Source organism: Prionailurus viverrinus, chromosome B4, assembly GCF_022837055.1.
Source record: "Prionailurus viverrinus isolate Anna chromosome B4, UM_Priviv_1.0, whole genome shotgun sequence".
NCBI lineage: Eukaryota > Metazoa > Chordata > Mammalia > Carnivora > Felidae > Prionailurus > Prionailurus viverrinus.
The window spans coordinates 68,189,126-68,210,667 of NC_062567.1; the positions used below are offsets into that span (position 1 = coordinate 68,189,126).

General features: G+C 36.3%; 1 protein-coding gene across 8 annotated transcripts in view; it reads right to left on the minus strand.

Moving 5' to 3' along the window:
* Positions 1-21,535, minus strand: part of PUS7L (pseudouridine synthase 7 like) — a 33,153-nt gene extending 11,618 nt beyond the window's left edge. The window contains exons 1-4 of one of the 8 annotated variants that reach the window (XM_047867848.1): positions 21,511-21,530; positions 17,466-18,385; positions 4,753-4,912; positions 1,766-1,958 (exon numbers count right to left, since the gene is read on the minus strand). In XM_047867848.1, coding sequence (XP_047723804.1) covers positions 1,766-1,958; positions 4,753-4,912; positions 17,466-18,369 — 1,257 coding nt within the window. In that variant the 5' untranslated portion in view covers positions 18,370-18,385; positions 21,511-21,530. Of the gene's footprint in view, positions 1-1,765; positions 1,959-4,752; positions 4,913-5,308; positions 5,575-7,056; positions 7,185-13,487; positions 14,266-17,465; positions 18,386-20,020; positions 20,166-21,268; positions 21,447-21,510 lie in introns of those variants that run through there. The other 7 variants (XM_047867852.1, XM_047867847.1, XM_047867849.1 and 4 more) reach the window with 7 other exon arrangements.
* Between the last annotated feature and the right edge of the window lie 7 nt (positions 21,536-21,542).

Genomic DNA, 21,542 nt, shown 5'->3' on the forward strand with positions numbered 1-21,542 from the left:
CCTTAGTTCCTTTATACAGAACAATTCATTTTTTAATTATCTCAGTTTCTAAAGACCTGAGTCAAGAGAATGACATGGCATCACTTCCCCAAGAACAGAAAATTGTAAATTAGTCTGCAACCTTAAAGACAATAATAGTCAGTGGTTAAACATGCTCTCACAAGGAAAACATCAGGGCCCAGATGGTTTCTTGAAAGATATGAGTCTTCCACACTCACTTTATGAGAGGAGATCATATTTATTCATTCAGCAATTATTACTTCAAATTTGGAAAAATAATATCAAATAATATCCTCAAATAACCAGAAGAGTTTTAAATACCCCTTCAAATTACTTAGGGCTGGATATAACAAAAGGTTTCTAGTGGTCAAAGTTATAACCGTCTAAAACAAAACTTCAAAGACTTCTTATTTTCAGAACTAAAGGAAAGTTGGCTAAAGCTAAAACCATTTCTAATGGGGATTTTATAACTAGCAATTGTGTATCCATAAGTTCCAAATGAAAGACAGGCAATAAATGCTATCAGACTTCAGAGAAACTTTCTCCCCTTTTTAAGGGATATTATTTTAGTAGCAGTTTTTCAGGACAGAGAAAAGAATTTTAGATACAGAAGTAAGGGAAAAACAACCATATAAGGAGTATACAATCAAAGAGTGTCTATGCACAGGTAAATGTGCTGAATTTTAAAAATCTTTATTAGAAGTCATTTTCCTGACTATAAGGCATAATAACTGATTAAAAACCTGGCTTTTTGTTTGTTTGCTTTTCTTTGGAGAGGAATAAAACTGTGTAAAAAGGTCTTTGTGGTCAGAATCTTATATCAGTGTTTCTCAATGTTAGCTGTAGAGTAAAATCAGCTAGGGAGTTTTTAAAAAATATTAATAAACTAAGCTGCATTCCCAAATGTTCTTATTTAATTGGTTTGGGGGTAGAGATTGACTACTGAGATTGGGTACAAGCATCCCAGATTGAGGATTACTGGTCTAGATCAGAACTTGTCAAACTACTAATGGCCTATAAATCAAATGCGGCCCTACACCTATTTTTGTAAATAAAGTTTTATTGGAACACAACCATGCTCATTCATTTATGTGTTGTCTATGGCTGCTTCCACACAAATGGCAGTATAGTGGCTGCAAAAGAGACCATATGCCTAGCCCTCTACAGAGAAAGTTTGCTAACCATACTCTAGATGATCAGACTGAAGGCTATGGTATGTTTAGACGCCTGGCAAATGTCACTTATATGTTTATGTTAAATAGCTTTTTATTGCAAGACATAATAAAATGTATGTGACTTACTACACTGAAAAAAATCATAATTAGACTAAAAAGAAAAAGATTGTATATAATTCTGATAAGTAATGTAACTATTTACCAAAGATTTCTGAAAAAAATTACTGAACAAATTTCCAAAAAAAAATAATCCTTTTGCCTAAAATACTACTCTATATGGCATGTGCTAAACATACAAATAACAACAAAAAAACCTACCTCTGTTCTTATATAGATAGCTTCCCCCTCCCCACACACTCTGGATAACACTATATGTTACATTTTTAAAAATCACATTACAGCTGTTTTTTAATACAAAAATATACTACCAAGAAAATTAAAAATAAGCTAAATGTCCCTGTCATTTTTTAAATAATTACATATACACATTTAAAAAAAGGTACAAAAGAAAAAGTTTTTCTTCCTGCCTCAGTGTAAAGAGGACTATAAACATTTTCCTATAACATTATTTTAAAATTTAGTTTTCTTACCTTAACATTTTCTATTGCCTCTAAAATTCTGTCTTTCAGGTTTGCAGAGTCATTTATCTGGTTTTTTAAATTTCTGATGACAATATCAAAGTGATTTCCTTTGAGCTGACCAAGTCTAAGGGAATCATCTATAGATCGAATATTAAACACATTCATTCTTTTCTTTTCAATTTCTTTTTCAATATTTTTCAACCTATAAATGATAAATCATATAGACTCAGTTAAATCTTACATTTAAAAATTAACGTAAGTTTAAATGACAGTTGCCAGACAACCACTTATACCAGAACACCTAAAAATTTAAAAGTTAATGTTATTTCAACGAATGTGCACTAAAAAACCCATTATTATAGGATCATATTAACAGAGTTGTTTTATGACCTGAAACACATACTCCTAATGCTATCACTTTATCTGTGCCTTCTGACTTCTCCTTAATTTAACTGGTAAAAACCTCTTAACTGTTCTAGTCTTCCTGTCCTCAGACTTTGTTCCTTTCCTCCTCAGTCTCTCTTCCTCCAACATTACTAAGAAAAACCAGTAGCACCAGAGGATTTTACTAAAATTCTGCTCTGAACACTTTTTCTTTAATATTTATTTTTGAGAGGGGGGGAGGGGCAGAGAGAGAGGGAGACACAGAATCCAAAGCAGGCTCCAGATTCTGAGCTGTCAGCACAGAGCCCGATGTGGGGCTCAAACTCATGAACCATGCGACCACGACCTGAGCAGAAATCGGATCTTCAAACGAATGAGCCACCCAGGCGCCCCTGCTCTGAACATTTTCTTACTCAAACTTTCAATTCTTTCCCAAGTCTAAAGAATAGATTCCAATTATTAGCATACCTTTAAAGACTCTGTAAGAAAGCATTTTCTTTACATTCATATTTTCTGTCATACTTATAGGAACTATCTGTTTTATCAGGTAGGTAGTTAACTTACTGCTCATCCAAATACATCTTCAAGTTTTTTTCATCTGCTAAAATCTTACTATTACTTGAAGGGTAATTAAAATCCTATACCCATTAGCCAAATCAAAGGGCTCTCTCCTCCTAGGAATTAATAATATTTTGTCTTTAGTAGTTGAAAACCAGTTTCTAACATCTAAATATCTCTGAAAGCTAAAGTCTTTCTCTCTTACTATACTGTACTTTAAAAAAAATTTTTTTTTGTTTATTTATTTTTGAGAGAGAGACAGAGACAGAGCATGGGTCAGGGAGGGACAGAAAGAGGGAAACAGAACTTGAAGCAAGCTCCAGGCTGCTGAATCACTATGCTGTGTATCTTACACTAATGTAATATTTTGTGTCAAGTATACTAAAAAAAAAAAAAAAGAAAAGAAAAGAAAAAAAAGAGGTTACTGTGGCTATTCTGAGTAGTGGAATTATTAGTGACTTTTAACTTCATTCTTACATTCTTCTATTTTCTGAATCTACTGTAATAAATATGTATTTATTTTACAATTACAAAAAATATTTTTAAAATTTGAGAAAGCTGAAAGGAGGTTAATTTGAATACTTTACTCTTCATTTAATGAGGATTTATTTTATTTTATTTATTTATTTTTTAACGTTTATTTATTTTTGAGACAGAGACAGAGCATGAACAGGGGTGGGTCAGAGAGAGGGAGACACAGAATCTGAAACAGGCTCCAGGCTCTGAGCTGTCAGCACAGAGCCCGAGGCGGGGCTCAAACTCACAGACCGTGAGATTGTGACCTGAGCCCAAGTCGGCCGCTCAACCGACTGAGCCACCCAGGCGCCCCGAGGATTTATTTTAAATGTAAGGAACCATGACGATAAAAGCATAAAAAGTATTATAGTAATTAAAAATACATACATTTGTAACACACTGTCCTGAATATAAATGCATATTCAAATATGGTACAGGGTATTTTTTAAACCTTTAATTTTATGTCATCTCTATACCCAACACAGGGCTTGAACTTACAACCCTGAGATCAAGAGTCACAGGCTATACCGACTGCGCCAGCCAGGCACTGGTACAGGATTTTTAGAAACAATTCAGATCATTTAAAATCTTCCACTTCTCGGGGTGCCTGGGTGGCTCGGTCGGTTAAGCGTCCGACTTCTGCTCAGGTCATGATCTCACGGTTCGTGAGTTCAAGCCCCGCGTCGGGCTCTGTGCTGACAGCTCAGAGCCTGGAGCCTGTTTCAGATTCTGTGTCTCCCTCTCTCTCTGCCCCTCCCCTGTTCATTCTCTGTCTCTCTCTGTCTCAAAAATAAATAAACGTTAAAAAAAAATTAAAAAATAAAAAAAAATAAAATCTTCCACTTCTCAAAGTGTCTGTCTTAAAACAACCTATATTTGTAGTATAAATTTAATGTTTATTTATTTTTGAGAGAGAGACAGAAAGAGAGAGACAGTCCAAGTAGGGGAGGAACAGAGAGAGAGGGAGACACAGAATTGGAAGCAGGCTCCAGGCTCTGAGCTGTCAGAACAGAGCCCAACATGGGGCTCGAACCCACAAACTGGGAGATCATAATCTGAGCCGAAGTCAGACACTTAACCAACTGAGCCACTCAGGCGCCCCTTCAGTGTAAATTTAAGATGTAATGCTATTTAGATGATAATTATATTATTAAAGAATGTGCTGTTCAGTAAGCTTTCAATCAGTTAATTACTATTGGAGCGCCTGGGTGGCTCAGTCGATTGAGCGTCGGACTTCAGCTCAGGTCATGATCTCGCAGTTCTTGAGTTCAAGCCCCTCATCGGGCTCTGTGCTGACAGCTCAGAGCCTGGAGCCTGCTTCCAATTCTGTGTCTCCCTCTCCCTGCCCCTTCCCTGCTCATGCTCTGTCTCTCTCTGTCTCTCAAAGATGAATAAACGTTAAAAAAAAATTTTTTTTAATTACTATTGATAGTGAGGTTAATATATGTTCCTAGTGTTCTGATTTTTTAAATCTTACATTTATCTATCTGATGCAATAAGATAGAAAAGTTCTATCTTATAAAGTAATGTCATATTACCTCTCTGGAGTCACTTTTCTAACAACCATTGCTTGATAGGTGACAGCTTTCTTGTCTTTAAGGCCTGCATAACTAAAATCTGAAGGAATCACACCAAGTTTCATAGCTAAAAAACCAACTGCTTCAAACATTTCCAGATTTTCTTTCCGTAGCGTAAAGGCTGAAACAAAGAAAAACCCAAGGTTACACACACACACACACACACACACACACACACACACACACACCAGCTGTGATACATCAATTACATTCTTAGTAGACAAACAGGTTAATATAATGAATCAAATTATTCATTTAAGTAGGTATAAGTATTTTTTAGTCAAGATACAAAATCAGTGTCTTAGATTACAACTATCATTTAAAAAATACTAACTGGCTCAGCAAAGGCTTACAGAAAAAAACATCTAAATTCCTTAATTGGGCATTCATATCTGGCCACAATCTCCCTTTTCAGTCTCCACATGTGCCACTTCCATTCATGTATCTTATACAACCCAGAGACTATCTCATAATTCCTGGATGGACTAGAGCCTTCCACAGCTTTGTACTTGCGCACATTTGAATCCCTCTGTTGAAATGTGTTCCTCCCATTTTACTTGCAATGCTTGTATGCACTCCTCATGATCCAACAACAGCAACAGTTCTCTCTCAAATTCTTTCCAAGTTCCCCACACTGAATGCTCCTAAGCAGGGATCGTGTTGGCTTTCTCAATCGTTAACACCCACAGCCTAACACAAAGTAAGTATGCAGATAATTGTCAAGTGAATGAATAAATAAACTCCACAACATGCTGATTACATAATCTGGCATGTCTCCACAAGTTGTCGTTATGGATATCATGACACTTGCCACTATAATTTATCTCTTTATGTTTGTCCGCCCCACAAACTGGTAGTTCCAGGACAGCAAACCAGTAGATAGAAGCGTGCTTGCCTTGTGGTAGGTGCTTAAAATGTCTACCAGATGACACGGTGGGAGTGAGATTATGGAGGTAGGGAGAAGGAGCAAGCCCAGTACCAACTAACACCAAAGAAGCTCCCCCATATGCTGGCCTATATAACCCACCAGCATTGATAGTAACAAAATACCACAACCCACAAGTCACCATATTTACATATAAGATACATCAAACTATTGCCCTCTTCCCTCAAGTCATGAAAAGTCAACAAAGGGTTTTTTGCAAAATAATTTATATTTTGTTCAGTTGTCATAATTGTCATCGGCAGCTACAAGGGTCTCTGTGAATAATGAGTACTCTAGGAAAAATGAACATTAAACATAAACATGATTCAGGAAGTAGAAGGATGTGAGCTCTATCTATCTATCCAGCTATGAATATATAAAATAGCTAAACAAGAGCTTATAATATCCACACTTTAGAATATCATGCAGTTGTTTAAAAGAATGGGGAAGACCTATTATTTGTATCTCCTAATGAATAATCTCTAAAAACATGAAAATAGCAGGTTTCAAAAAGATGTATAGTTCATATAATTTATGTAAAAGTTTTAAAAATCTACAATGCAATATTGTATATTTTCAATGTTTTAATTTTCATAAGGAAAATATTTTTGCTTGCACATTTAAGAATTGTTAAAGTATAAACAGATATAATTTCTGAAGAATATTCAGGCACTATCCATTACTTTCTAGATATTTTTTACCACTAGGGCCATTATTTTTTATACGATCATACAGCTTCCTAGATTTCTCCAAATTTTCTATTATAGCAGTGATAAGTTAAATTTACTATGACTTCTGTTATTCTTAAAGAACTGATAAAAGAAGTAAAAGAAAGGAAAGAATCATACATGTCAATTCTGCGTCTAAGTTACAATCTGTTCTTTACACTTTCAGGTTATCTTAACCAAATGGATTCGAATATAAACGTCTTAGTCCAAGACTGCTGTTTATATCACTTGTTTCAAATAAAATGAAATGAAAAGCCCATATTTAAAATGTAGAGAAATTATAACCTCAAAATATCTCAGCTTTTGTCATGATAGGATTTAATTATACAGTTTAAATAAAATGATTTAGGAAGATGTGCTAGGCTAAGGATACAATGGTCAATAAAAAAAAAAAAAAAAAAAAAAAAGATCCCTGTCTTGGAAGCATTTAGTCTTAAGAGGCCTAAAAGAATTTGAGGAAGAAGTGCCTCTGGAGGTTTAAAGAATGAACAGAAGCATGGCAAGCAGCCAAAGCAATAAGAAAGAAATATCAAATATTTCTGTTTTTGTAAGATTTATGGGACCCTATTATTTCATAGGGTCTATAATGTTCTCCCTTTCCCAAGTACATACCTGTGTGAAGCTAAGTTTTGTTCTTTTGATTCATTCAAAACAAGAAATCCCAACAGACTGAATGCAAGAACAGATATGAGAATCCAGCTGACTTCTATGAAATCAGGCATTAGAAAGATTTGCAGAACTGTAAAACAATGCTCCTTGTCACTAATTTATAGTTGAAATATGTTTTTTTCATTAAAATTCTTATCATTTTAATAGTAATAGATTATTTTAAACAACTTCATATATTAAATTTTTTTTTAATTGAAGTATAGTTGACAAACAATATTACTTTAGTTTCAGGTATACAACATGGTGGTCCAACGATTTTTCTGTTTTAATAGGTTAGATATCAATAGGTAATAAACACACAAACGAAAGTTGTTTGTGGTCTCCGATAACTTATAAGAGCTATCCCCTTCAGATGTCCTAGAACCAAAATGTCTGAGAGTCAATTAGGAACATTTTGAAAAAATACAGGTAGCCCCTCAAGTATATCAAATTTGTGGAACTAGACAGAAGTCACTAAAATATTTTTTAAATATTTTTTAACGTTTATTTATTTTTAAGAAAGAGAGACAGACAGACAGAATGTGAGCAGGGAAAAGGCAGAAAGAGAGGGAGACACAGAATCTAGAGCAGACTCCAGGCTTCGAGCTGTCAGCACAGAGCCCGACGCGGGGCTCAAACTCATGAACCCTGAGATCATGACCTGAGCTGATGTCGGACACTTAACCAACTGAGCCACCCAGGCACCCAAGTCACTAAAATACCTGAAGAGTAAAAGAAATGCAAAATTCGGTCAAGTGTTGCAGCAGCAGGGCTAGGTGTCACAAACTTTTCAAAGTAGACCAGGAAACTGTATTCCAAAAAAGGCCAAGAAACAAATCCTTAAAAGTTTTGAAGTTTATGTATTTGGTAACTAGGGTTTAAGGTGTCAAATCTATCCCTGACAATGTGGGTATGTCACTCACTAGCTGTTAAGCAAGCTCAGCCATGTAGGAAGGAACCTCCAAATTGTCTGAAATTATATCATTTGTTGCGGATTAGCTGTAGAGCATAAGCACTTTTTATTTCATTTGTGAGGATTTAGAACTTAGAATAGGAATATTAAGGAGAATCAAACCCATAATTTTAGTGTTTGTATAAATGAATCTGTGTCTTACATACTTGGAATGTTTAAGAGAATGAGACTCCCATATATTCCAATTACAAATGTCTAATTGATTTAAATTTGTCTTTTTACATTGAAATCTCATTAAGTTAGTAACTAATAAGGAAACAACACAGGAAAACTTAAAGATCACCAAATTTATAAGTTTAATTTATAACATTTTCTTAAATACTTGGAAAAAGTGAAGTGTTTAAAAAGAAAACCAACTATGCTAAATTTTAAAATTCGCTTTTAGAGGGGCACCTGGGTGGCTCAGTCAGTTAAGTGTCCAACTTTGGCCCAGGTCATGATCTCGCGGTTCGTGGATTTGAGCCCTGTGTCCGGCTCTGTACTGACAGCTCAGAGACTGGAGACTGCTTTGGATTCTGTGTCTCCCTCTCTCTCTGTTCCTCCCTGGCTTGCACTCTGTTTCTCTTTCTCTCTCAAAAAAAAAAAAAAAAAGATTAAAAAAATTAAAATAAAATAAAATTCACTTTTAGAGAATTCCACTTGTTAGAATAATTGGTACTAGATTCGACCTCCCACTGTAAACAAATAGAAAGCTGGACAAAACACAAGAAACACCCGTTTTTAGACACTGGAGAACAGGCAGCATAGAACTATGATCCAAAAAGAAAAGGAAAACAAAGTAAGTGAGTCCTAAAATACTGTTTGTTTGTGTGTTTGTTTGTTTTTGGCATAGAGATATTTACTTGACCACAGCACATGGAGGAGGAATCCAGGGAGAACACAGTGGTTGTACTGAATTAAAAGGGTGGAGGTTAGAGTTCAGGAAGGCTGAGTGGGCTGGAATTCACAGGGCAGAGTTCTAGATAAGAGGAAGCTATGTGTGCACAAAGAGTTCCAGAAATCTGCATAGGTGATCCCTTGAGGTGTTTGCTTTTTAGTAATCTGCACATACCTAGGATTAATTGCTATATACTATTTATCTAATGTTGCATAACAGGTCACTGCAAACCTCAGTGGCTTACAGTGTTCATTTATTTCTCATAGCACCTGTGGGTCAGAGATTCAAGAGCAGCTTGGTTTGGTGGTTTGAGTTCATGCTCTCTCAAGAGGCTGCAGTTAGATGTGGCTGGGAATATAGTTATTCAAAAGCCTGACAGGAGCTGAAGGATCCATTTCCAAGGGGACTCACCTACATGGCTGGCAAGTTGTATTGGCAGTTGGCTACAGCCCTCAGCCCTCCAGTGAGCCATATGTATATCTTCACAGTATAGTAGCTGGCTTACCCTACAATGAGCAATCCAAGAAACATGGGCAAAAAGTATAATACTACCTATGATCTAGCCTTAGAAGACACATACACCATCACTTGTGTCATATTCTACTGGCAGCAAAAGCCACTCTGTGTGAGTACCAGGAGAAGAGCATTAAGAATCTTGGGGTTGAGAACTACGATCCACCTTTTGGCTCGAATACTTTTAGTACGACCACACAAACCCCCAATTCAAAACATACTCATTCCTTCCCAAGGCCTCCAACACTCATACGATTAAAACAGTTCAAATTCTAGCATTTTTTTTTTATCTAAATCAGGCCCAGCTATAGATAAGGTTCCTTGAATACATATCAAATCAGAATCCTCAAATACAATTTCTCTTAATATGAAGGCTCTGAAGGACCGTGACACAAAGAGACAAATCTGCTTTTCACACACCTTGAAATGTTGAAACACACGTAGGACAAGTGCTATATACTCTTTATTCAAACTGGGGGGGGGGGGGGGGGATAGATATACCTACAAGTTACTCTTACACAGCAGTTCTGAATCCAGCCAGGTATATGTTGTTGTTCCTTTATTAGCATTCAGTCCTCCCAGTATCTGGGAATAATTACTATAGCTCTAGAGTCCACTTTTGGGTGTCAATTTTGCCCTCCAAGTGAAACTTCCTCTTCCGAAAAGTTACCTATTTATAATGCAGTAGTTTTCTTAGCCCAATTCCTGCCTTTGAAAGTCTGGCAGTACTGGGGTGCCTAGGCGGCTCAGTCAGTTAAGTGCCAAACTTCGGCTCAGGTCATGATCTTGCAGTCTATGAGTTCAAGCCGTGTCAGGCTCTTTGCAGGCAGCTCAGAGCCTGGAGCCTCTTTGGATTCTGTGTCTCCCTCTCTCTCTGCCCCTCCCCATCTCATGCTTTGTCTGTCTCTCTCAAAAAGAAACAAACATTAAATAATAATAATAATAAATAAATACAAAATAAAAGTTTGGTAGTACAAAGGCCTCTATTTTGTACTGTCTTTGACCTTTTCAAAAACTATGTGGGTTCGCTCTATTAGACAAGGATACACTCAAATTTTGTGAAGACCAGATGTTTTCAACTTGGGGCTTCTACTGAAGATACTGAGGGAAAATGTCCCCTAAATCCTTAGGGGTATTACTGTTTAACACAGGGGATCCTTGAGTCATGCCCTTCAAGTCCCCAGAGGGCCTTTGCCTGTCTGAATCATTCTGAGACACTGGTAGAGGTTTGTGCAAAAATTTTAAAAAAGGATTTCACAGTTCACACCCTAGATTTCCTTGCTAGAACATGTCCTGACCTTGCCATGATTTTCTCTTTGTCTGGAAGCCATTTCTTAATTTAAACATAATGTGCCATCTTAAGAAACTGGGGTTTGTTTTTTTTTTTTTGAAGAAAAAAAATGATTTTGAACCCAGTGAGTTCTAGCTCCTTTATATCTAGCAGTTTTTCCTTTAGAATTTTACTACAAGCAGTAGAAAAGAAGCCTTCAACACTTTGCCTACAAATCTCTTTAGCTATGGTGCTCCTCTTTAGAAACATTTCTACTTTCCATTTTACTGCCTACAACAAGGTGGCCAAACTTTGTGTCACTACATAACAAGTATTCCTTTCTTCCAGGTTCTAATAATACTGTCCCTTCCTTTAAACTGTCCTTGATAGCCTCCCTGAGGTAACTTCAAACATCTGCCTGCCAACAGGTCCGAAGACATTGCTACCACAAGTTTTAGGCTTTTGTTATAGAAGCAACTCATTTCTGGTACCAAAATATGTTATTTAATGCTGCACAATAAATCACCTCAAATTTTAGTGACATAAAATAATAAGCATTTCCTATCTGTTATGGACTAAATATCTGCATCACCACCACCACCCCCAATCCTCAAATTCCTATGTCAAAGTACTAGTCCCAGTGTGGCTGAATTTGGAGATGGGACCAGTAAGAAAGCAATTAACATTAAATTATGTCATAAGGGTGGGGCCCTGATTCAATAGGATTAGTGTCCTTATAAGAAGAGACATCAGAGAGCTCCCTTCCTCTCTCTTAATTTCTCTCTCCATGTGTGCATAAAAAAGAGGTCATGTGGGCACATAGTAAAAAGATGGCTGTCTACAACCCAACAGGACAACCTTTACTAAACATCAACCCTGCTGGTACCTTGATCTTGGACCCCCAGTCTCCAGAACTGTAAGAAAATAAATGCCTACTGTTTAAGCCACTCATGTATATGGTATTTTGTTATAGCAGTCTGAGAAGACCAACATACTATTCCAGCAGTTTCTGTGGGGCAGGAATTCAGAAGTTGGACCGCTTTGGCTTGAGGGATACTATGAAGTTGCAGTCAAATATTAACTGAAGCTAAAGGTCATGTCCAAAGTGGCTCACTCACATCAGTGGCTAAGTAGATGCTGGCTAGTGTTGGGAAACATCAGTTTCTCCCTATAGGGCTTCTTGAGTGTTTTCAAGGTATGCTGTCTTGGTTCTGTCAGAATAAGTAATATGAAATGCCTTTTATGACCTAGCCTCAGAAGTCACTCACTGTGGCTGCCATATTCTATTACTTAGACAGGATGGCCCTGATTCATTGTGGGTGGGCATTACAAAAGGTCATGAATATCAGTAGTTGAGGATCACTGGGGGCTATCTGAATGCTGGCTACCACATTCCACCAGGCTAAATGATGAAATATTAGGCATTTGTAATCTAGTCAATTTGTAATCTCTTTGTCAGAGATTATACAAAGCTGGAGAGCAGCCAAAGAGAACAGAGAGGAGAAATCTAACTAAATAGCAAGGGCATGCAGGAGAAGCCACAGAAGGATCATGCTATAATAGTAGAACTATATGACTGACAGCTCTAGAGTAAAGCCTACTCTAGACCTCCCTTAGTCAAACTCAAAATGAAGCCTCAAATGCATTTGCAAATTACTTCCTACCCGTTAAAGCAAAGTTCAACACTCTTTAAATGAAGACAACATAATCCAGACAGTCAACAAGGTAACACTCACTAAGTTTGACCTTCAAAAAATATTACTAAACATGCAAAGAAGCAGGAAAATATGACCCACAACACAACTAAAAGACACTCACTAGAAGCACATCCAGAAATGACAGCAACAGAATTAGCACACATTTTTTAAAGACCTATTAAAAATAGGCTCAAAGATTATAGGAAAACATAAACATAATAAGTTGAAGACCTAAGAAAGAACTAAATGACACTTCTAGAGCTGGAAAATGCAATTCTTAAAATAAAAATTTCACTGGATGTTTAAATCTTTCATATATTTTCTTCTGCAAAAAGTATTCTAGGAAAATGGATATGGTGCTATCTCAAAAAATTAAATACAGAATTACCATATGACCCAGCAATTACACTTCTGGGTACACATCCAAAAGAACTAAGAACAGGGACTTGAACAGATATTTTTACAGCCATGTTCATAGCAGTATTATTCACAATAGACAAACGATAGAAATAACCCATGCCCATTGGCAGATGAATGGGTAAATAAAATGTGGTATATATACATATAATATTATTCAGTCTTTAAAGGAAGGAAGTTCTAACACATGTACAACATAGATGAATCTTGAAGATCTTCAGCTAAGTGATATGTGCCAGTCACAACTTGGCAAATATTTTATGATTCCACTTATCTGAGATACCTGGAGTAGTCAAATTCATAGAGACAGAAAATGGGATGGTGGTTGCCAGTGGCTGGTGGAGAGGAGAATGGCAAGTTACTGTTTAATGGGTATACAGTTTCGGTTTGGGAAGATAAAAAAGTTCTGAAGATAAATGATGGTAATGGTTGTAAAACAATATGAATGTGCTCAATACCATTGAACTGTACACTTAAAGGTAGTTAAAGTGGTAAATTTTGTTACGTATACCTTGTAACAACTAAAATTAAAAAGTGTTTTAAGTGTTCTACTTTTTAGATAGGCCTACTTAAGAAATTTTTTTATATGAGCTATTTTTTTCTTAAAAAAGGGTGGCCTTTGCAAAATCTGAGATAAGTATACTTTACCTTTGTCTTTTTCTTTGTTCTTGGACTTGTGGATATCCCAATATCTTCATACTATTCTCTGGAGTAGTACCATCAATTCCTCCCCTTAACAAATCCCTCCAATTACTCATAGATTTTGTAAAACTAATTTACACTAATATATAAAAAGTTTCCATAATTTTTTAGTTCATTAATTCAAGGTAATGCTGTTAGAATTTCAAATAGTATAAAATCTATAACTGCTTAAATCACTTAACTGCAATTCTCCCTTCCACATGTAATACTAGTTTTGTTTTTTCCTTCAAAACAGATTTATCTATTACCATTTACTGCATGCCTCGTGTATCAAGTCCTATACCAGCAGTTTTCTCATGGATAAGGCAAGTCACACAACCAGACAGAAATTTCCAGGAGAGACACCAACATTTGGATAACTATTACACACTAAACATTTTCATTATTTAATTGTTAGAATATCATTGTGAATTAGGTTTTACTATTACACCATTTTTAAAGTACAACAAAAAGTTACAAATTGTTAAGTAACTTGCCCATGGTATTATTCTTTCCATTTTTATATTTGTGGAAATTAAATCTTAAAGATACTAAAAAGTTCATACATCTTTTTATGAACTGAAGTCCTAACATAAAGTCAGACCTACATTCAAGGTCCAATCTCTTCATTTATACCACAGAATCCTGTATTATATAATACAATCCTGTTTCTGTGCCACATGCAATCTACACAAATTTGGGTTGCTGATTTTATTTAAAAAGCTTTGCTGTACAAGGCCAATATCTCTGATGAACCCAGATGCAAAAATTCTCAACAATATACTAGCAAACTGAATCCAACAACACATTAAACAAAAATTATTCACCACAATCAAGTGAAATTTATTCCTGGGTTGCAAGCGTTATTCAGTATGTACAAACCAATCAATGTGATATGTCCTAGCCACAGCAATCACACAACAAAAAGAAATAAAAGGTATCCCAAATTTGTAAGGAAGAAGTATAATTTTCACTATTTGCAGATAACATACTATATACAGAATACCTAAGTATTCCACCAAAAAACTGCTAGAACTGATAAATGGCTTCACTAAAGTCACAGGATACAAAATAAATGTATAGAAATACTTGCCATTCCTATATATCAACAATGAAGCAGGAGAAAGAGAAATTAATAAAATAATCTCATTTATAATTGTACCCAAAATAATATATACCTAGGAATAAACCTAACCAAAGAGGTGAAAGATTTATACTTTGAAAACTATAAAACACTGATGAAAGAAATTTTCAAAAAAGACAGAAAAACATTCCATGCTCATATATTGGAAGAACAAACATTGTTAAAATGTCTATAATACCCAAAGCAATCTATACATTTAATAGAAATTCTATCAAAATATCAACAGCATATTTCACAGAACTCACCCTAAAATTTGTATGGAACCACAAAAGACCCCAAATAGTCAAAGCAATCTTGAATAAGAAAAGCAGAACTGGAGAAATCACAATTCTGGATTTTAAGTTATATTACAAATCTATAGTGATCAAAACAGTATGGTACTGGCATAAAAATAGACACAAAGATCAATGGAATGGAACAGAAAACCCAGAAATGAACCCACAATAATATGGTCAATTAATCTTCAACAGAGCAGGAAAGAACTTCCAATAGGAAAAAGACAGTCTCTTCAACAAATGGTGTTGGGAAAACTGGACAGCTACCTGCAAGAGAATGAAACTGGACTACTTTGCTACACCATACACAAAAACAAATTCAAAATGGATTAAAGACCTAAATGTGAGACAGGAAACCATCAAAATCCTAGGAAAGAAGACAGGCAGTAATTTCTCTATCATTGACAGAACATTTTTTCTAGATAGGTTCCCTGAGGCAAGGGAAACAAAAGCAAAAGTAAACTATTGGGATTACATCAAAATAAAAACCTTCTGCACAGCAAAGGAAACAATCAATAAAACAAAAAGGCAACCTAAAGAATAGGAAAATATGTTTGCAAATTACATATCCAAAAAAGGGTTAGTATCCAAAATATATAAAGAACTGATACAACTCAACACCCAAAAAATAAGTAATCCAATTAAAAAATGGGCAGAAGACATGAACAGACATTTCTCCAAAACACACATACAGATGGTCAACAGACACATGAAAAAATGTGCATCACCACTTATCATCAAGGAAATGCAAATCAAAACTACAATGAGGTATCACCTCACATCTCTGAGAATAGCTAAAATCAACAACATAACAACAGGTGTTGGTAAGGATGTGGATATTGGTACAGCCACTGTGGAAAACAGTAGGGAGTTTCCTCAAAGAGTTAAAAATAGAATTACCTTATGATCCAGAAATCTCACTCCTGGGTATTTACCCAAAGAATACAAATGCACTAATTCAAAGGGATACATGCACCCTTAGGTTTATAGCAGCATTATTTACAATATCCAAGGCATGCAGACAACCTAAGTGTCCATTGATGGATTGATGAATGGATAAAGAGGTGTATACACTTCTGTATATACCATATACAATGGAATATTACTCATCCATAAAAAAGAATGAAATCTCGGCATTTGCAACAACATGGATGATGCTAGAGTAATGCTAAGTGAAAAAAGTCTGTTAGAGAAAGACAAATACCATATGATTTCATTCATATGGAATTTAAGAAACAAAACAAAAAAAAATAAGCAAAGTAGAAAAAAGAGAGAGACAAACCAAGAAACAGACTCTTAACCATAGAGAACAAACTGATGGTTTTCAGAGGGGAATGGAATGGGTGAAATAGGTGATAGGGATTAAGGAATATCATGATGAGTACTGGGTGATTAAAATAAACACTTAAAATAAATAAATAAAAGTCTTTAACCAAAAAAAAAGCTTTGCTGTATGAATCTATAAAACATGACCATCTGAAACACTTCCCATCCTTCATGTAAGATACTGGCCAATTAAATCTGGTGAACTAAACTTACAGAATAAGGTTTCATCAGGGGTATCTGGGTGGGTGGCTCAGTCAGTTAAGCATCCTACCCTTGATTTCTGTTCAGGTCATGATCTCACAGTTCAATTCGTGAGAACAAGCACCATGCTGAACTCTGCACTGACACTGAGGAGACTGCTTGGGATTCTTTTTCTCCCTCTCTTTTTTACCCACCCCCCCCACTCATGTGAGCATGACCCCAGCACCTGCACACACTCTCTCTCTCTAAAAATAAATGAATAAACTTAAAAATATATATATTTCATCAGTTCCATCCAATCTTAGGAATTGAACATACCCACTAAAACAGTGATTTTCAAAATGTGGTACCTAGACCAGTAGAAAAAGCATCACCAGGGAATTTGTAAAAAGCCCTGCCCCAAACCCTCTAAATCAGAAACTCTGAGAACAGGACCCAGAAATCTGTTTAAAAAGCCCTTTTGGTGATTTTAACGCATGTTAAAGTTTGAGAACCTCCTCTCTAAAAGAGTGACTGAGTCAAAGGAAGGACCTCCTTACAAGTTTTTAGGCTCTCTACCTTGGGTAGTGAAGTTCAATTGTTTTATTTACTTATTTATTGTTTAATTTACATGAAGTTCAATTGTTTTAGATAACAAGGTATTCTCTTCACTTCGGGAAAGTGAAGCAGAGCAGATGCATTCTACTTATCTCTGAATACTTAATTTTAATAAAAATAACTTTTAAAATATGAAATCAAGATTTATCGCCAATAAAACGTTAACAAACTAACTGCTTCAACTTTATATGTTTGTGCTGATGTTAACCATACTTTCATCAATAAGGTTAATTCTTAAAATTAGTGTAATTTGTAAGGCTTTATCTTCCACTAAAAACCAGACCCAAATATTTTTCCCAAGAGTCCTCTGGTTAATTCTATTTAATTCATTTGAAATTATTCATCTTTCACACAATTTTAACTAAGTTTGTTGAGGAAAATGGTAATGATTTATTAAATTACCTGTATATATAACTTTTCTATCCCGGTACTCAAAAAGAGACCTCTTCCTGTGCTTGTGTGTTTTTTCCCGAAATCTTACTGTTATTGCTACATTTGGATTCCCAGCACTGTAATTGAGCTCAGGGAAAGATTTGGTTTCCACAAGGTTTCCAAACTTTTTGTTGACAAAATGGTGGACAGCTTTTCTGTGGTCTTTGTTTGTATCAGGTTTAAAAGTAAATTTGGAATTTTCTTTTTTTGCATCCAAATATTTAAAAAAGTCAAATGCTTCTTCTTCAGATACCAAGTGACAGAGTTCCTTATACTCAAGATTTGGTTTTACAACAATCTCACTGTTTTTACCTACAGTTATTAAAAAAGGAAATTTCTGCCTAATAGCACTGTGCAGAATAGCCCTCTGGTTTTTGTCAAGGATTCTGCCTAATGAGAATTCAGGAGATGATCCAATTAGCTCAGTTTTAGAATTCCACTTCTCTTTTATATCACAGGCAAAGTGATTCAGTAGTTCGTTAGTTTTTTCATCTAACAAGGTACCTAAAACATCAACTGTTTCTTCTTCGCCTTTGGAAGTTCCATCACTGATAGTATCTTCCCTTTCTGAACCAGATTGATGATATTGATCAGCACCAGAGCACCCAGCAAAAATACTAACTTCTTGGTTGCTTCCCTCTTCAAAGGACAAATTCTGAAGATCAAGTTTTGTCTTTTTGGCAAAGTTATTTGGCTCAGGTAGTACTTTACTAATCAGTTTACTTGGTGCCTTATTAACTAATTGTCCCTGTTCATCAATCTCTATAACAACAAAATCACTTGGTGAGCTTTTTATAGTGCCACGAAATCCAACATGATCAGTAACAAAACACAAAGAACTAAACCGGATTCTAAAATCTGTATCCTCTTCCATTCTTAAATAACAATGCCTACAAAAGAAACAAAGAAGCAGTCAGTTACCCAAAAGAAAAGTTATAGATAACAAGAAAAAAATAAATTTGCAGGATTTATTTTTCTTTCTCCCTTTCAATCCTGGTCCCCTTAAAATACAAATTATTTCATGGGCATTTTGACTCTCCTATACCAAGATAAGCTAATAGGCAATCTTTTTCTCATGAAACTGATGATTTGCAACTTTACTTCACCCATTCCAAGCTTTCATCTATTATCCAGAATTAAAATGGGTCCGTTTCAAGTCTGCTTTAAAAATACCATGTGTAGGCCCACAAAGAAGGGACCAGAACACAGACTTAAACAATGATTTGTCCAAACCCCACCCCTGAAAATTTCTAACTAATTCTAGAGAATTTGTGGCTAGATTTGTATATATCAGGGGTTAGAGATGAGAAAAGGGACTAGAAGACAGGAGGAAATAGTCCAAATTGATAAATGAAACTTGCAATGTGATTATGCTTCAAAATAGGCTTAAATTAATCCAGAATCTTAAACCTTCTTGAAAGCCCAGTTACAAACTTTTACAGACACAAGTTTTTAAGGTTGATGCACAGAAAAATTCCAACCATGCAACTAGCATCAGAGAAAAAAACCCTTACAGATTTTCTTGAAGCAGTAGATAAGAGAATCCTCTGAAGCCTTTACTCACCCTTCACATAACCCATGGCTACTATATCAGATAGTGCTGTAAGAAAGATAAAATGCCCATGGGCCCCATACTACTCAGTTCTGTGTGTTAACTACAATCTCTAGGTAATTTGTCATCATCTGAACCTTCACCCCATTTCTACAATGTATTCTACCAATCTGAACCAATTTAGCAAACCCCCACCCCCCAATTATGCCATGTAGAAATCACAGCAAAGTCTCTATATCTTAATTTCTTGGACTAAATGAGGATATATTTATTTTCCTTCTTTCCGTGATTTCCTGCACAGTCTCCTCAGTTTCTTGCCATAACTGAAACCTGGCTATTTCCTCAGGCTTCTTCTCTAGTCTTCTCAAGTGAGGACTCTTTTTCCTTTGACACCCACCTAACTTAGGACCTGGAGATAGTAAATATTTTCTATTTGCCACAGCTCCAAACCATTTATCCCTCCTCTACCTCCCCAAATCCCAGCTCTTTCGAAGCTCATGCCATCAGGCTCTACCATTTGCTATCATCTTCTCTTTGATCCCCAGATGACTCTTCTTCATTCACTGATGCCTTTAGTGCCTCCCTCAATGTCTACCCAGCATGACTTTCACGTCCATCTACATGCATCGTCTATTTAACACCACAGTCCTTGATCTCCACCTCAATCCACTTCCACGTCATCTTGGTCATAACCTTCACTGTCTCATCACAAAAAATTACATCAGCTTTAAGCATCTGGCTCTCTGATTACTGTCAAGAGATGACAGTACATGATGGCTGTCCTTTGATCACACAGTACTTCCACCTCAGTAATTCTTATACATTGTGAAGGCCTCTCATCTGCTTCTACTACTAGCCTACCATAGTCCATTCTCCACATAGCCAGAATGATGATTTAAAAGGTAAATTAAGTCATATCACAATTCTCTTTCAAACCTCTGATCACATTTAGAATGAAATCCAAACTGCTTACCCTGGCTTCCAAAGACTTCTAAGATTCTGGCCTCTGTTTATTCTCCAAACTTATCTTGTACCCTTTCCCCATTACCCACTATACTCCCAACCACACCGGCTTTCTTCAGTTCCTTTGTGTTAACTGTTCCTGCTGATTAAATTAGCCTTTCCCCAATGACATCCTCAGAGAGGTCTTCCCTGACTAATAAGGTAAAGGAACCAGCAAGGCACTCTTTCACCAAACTCTATTCAATTTTCTGCACAGTATTTCTACCTAATAATTTTCCCTATTATTTACGGTAGATCTCTCACAACTACAATGTTAGCTCTATGGGAGCCAGAACCGTGTCTGCCTAATTGACTAATTATCTCACATTCAGAACAGCGTCAAGCATATAGTAAGCATGCAACCAATACTGACTGTTGAATAAATGAAACTAGTACAAAATAAGAGCTGTAAGAGTGAAGAGGAAGAAAAAAGAGATCACTCCGGCCTATGATAATCAGAAAAGGTGTAATGTGAGAAGTGGCCATCTAAGTCTTCAAAATTATTCAAGAGACAGAAATAAGGTAAAAACGTAGAAGTAACATACAAACAAAATATGCAATGTGCCAGGGAAAATTGAACAGCCCAGATACAGGAGTAATGTCTTACAGTACAGTTCTAGAAAATACAGTTTGGATTAGAGCCAAACTGCCAGTGAATGCCCTGCCAAGGACTTAGGATCTATTGAGTGGTCAATAGATGGCTACTGCAGGTGTTTGAGTAGAAATATGGCACAATCCAAAAAGTTGTTTTAATAAGATGAATAATGGCAATGCGCAGGATGAATGTGATGAAGTATTCCAAGAGTTTCAAAGCAATGTGATCAAGAGCACTGTTTTAGGATTGGCCTTGTAAAGAATAAGGATCTACTCTCTCCCAGTAAAAGCAAGATGTGACGACATTCTAAACTACTAGGATAGGTAGAACTGAAAAGAACGTAATGATCAGGGAATTACAACAACCATTTTATAAAAGAATGTAGCTGAGCTGGAGGGGGCCAAGGAGCCCACGTGGAGTTAAACACAAATGTGCAGTGTTCCTAAACAGATTTCTTGATGAGGGTACAGGGTGGAGAGGGGAGTGAGTAGTTTGGCTAACCCAAGACAGGGTAATTGTTGGTTGAGGGTAGATTCTGGGGAGATGTTAGAAACGCAGCAGGTAGTGCTTTTTCCCCTCACGCTCTTTCTTCCAATGCCAACGCTCAGCCGAACTCACTCTTACTTGCTTTCTGTCACCAATTTGCAGAACTAGTCTCCGGCGGTGTTGCCTTCTGGCTAATCCGAAAGTACCCCCCAGACACAGCCAATGGCTCCACTTCTCCCTGCACTTCCCCCGCCTGTCCCAACGCACGATACTAGCCCATGTCGCCCTCCGCTTGCGGGCAAACAGTCGGGGGTCCCATTACTAATCACTTCATTGCCCCCCACAGAAACGCCAAAACTCGCAAGATTGACCCGGTCTACCTCACGTCCACGTTACGGAATTCCGGGGCACA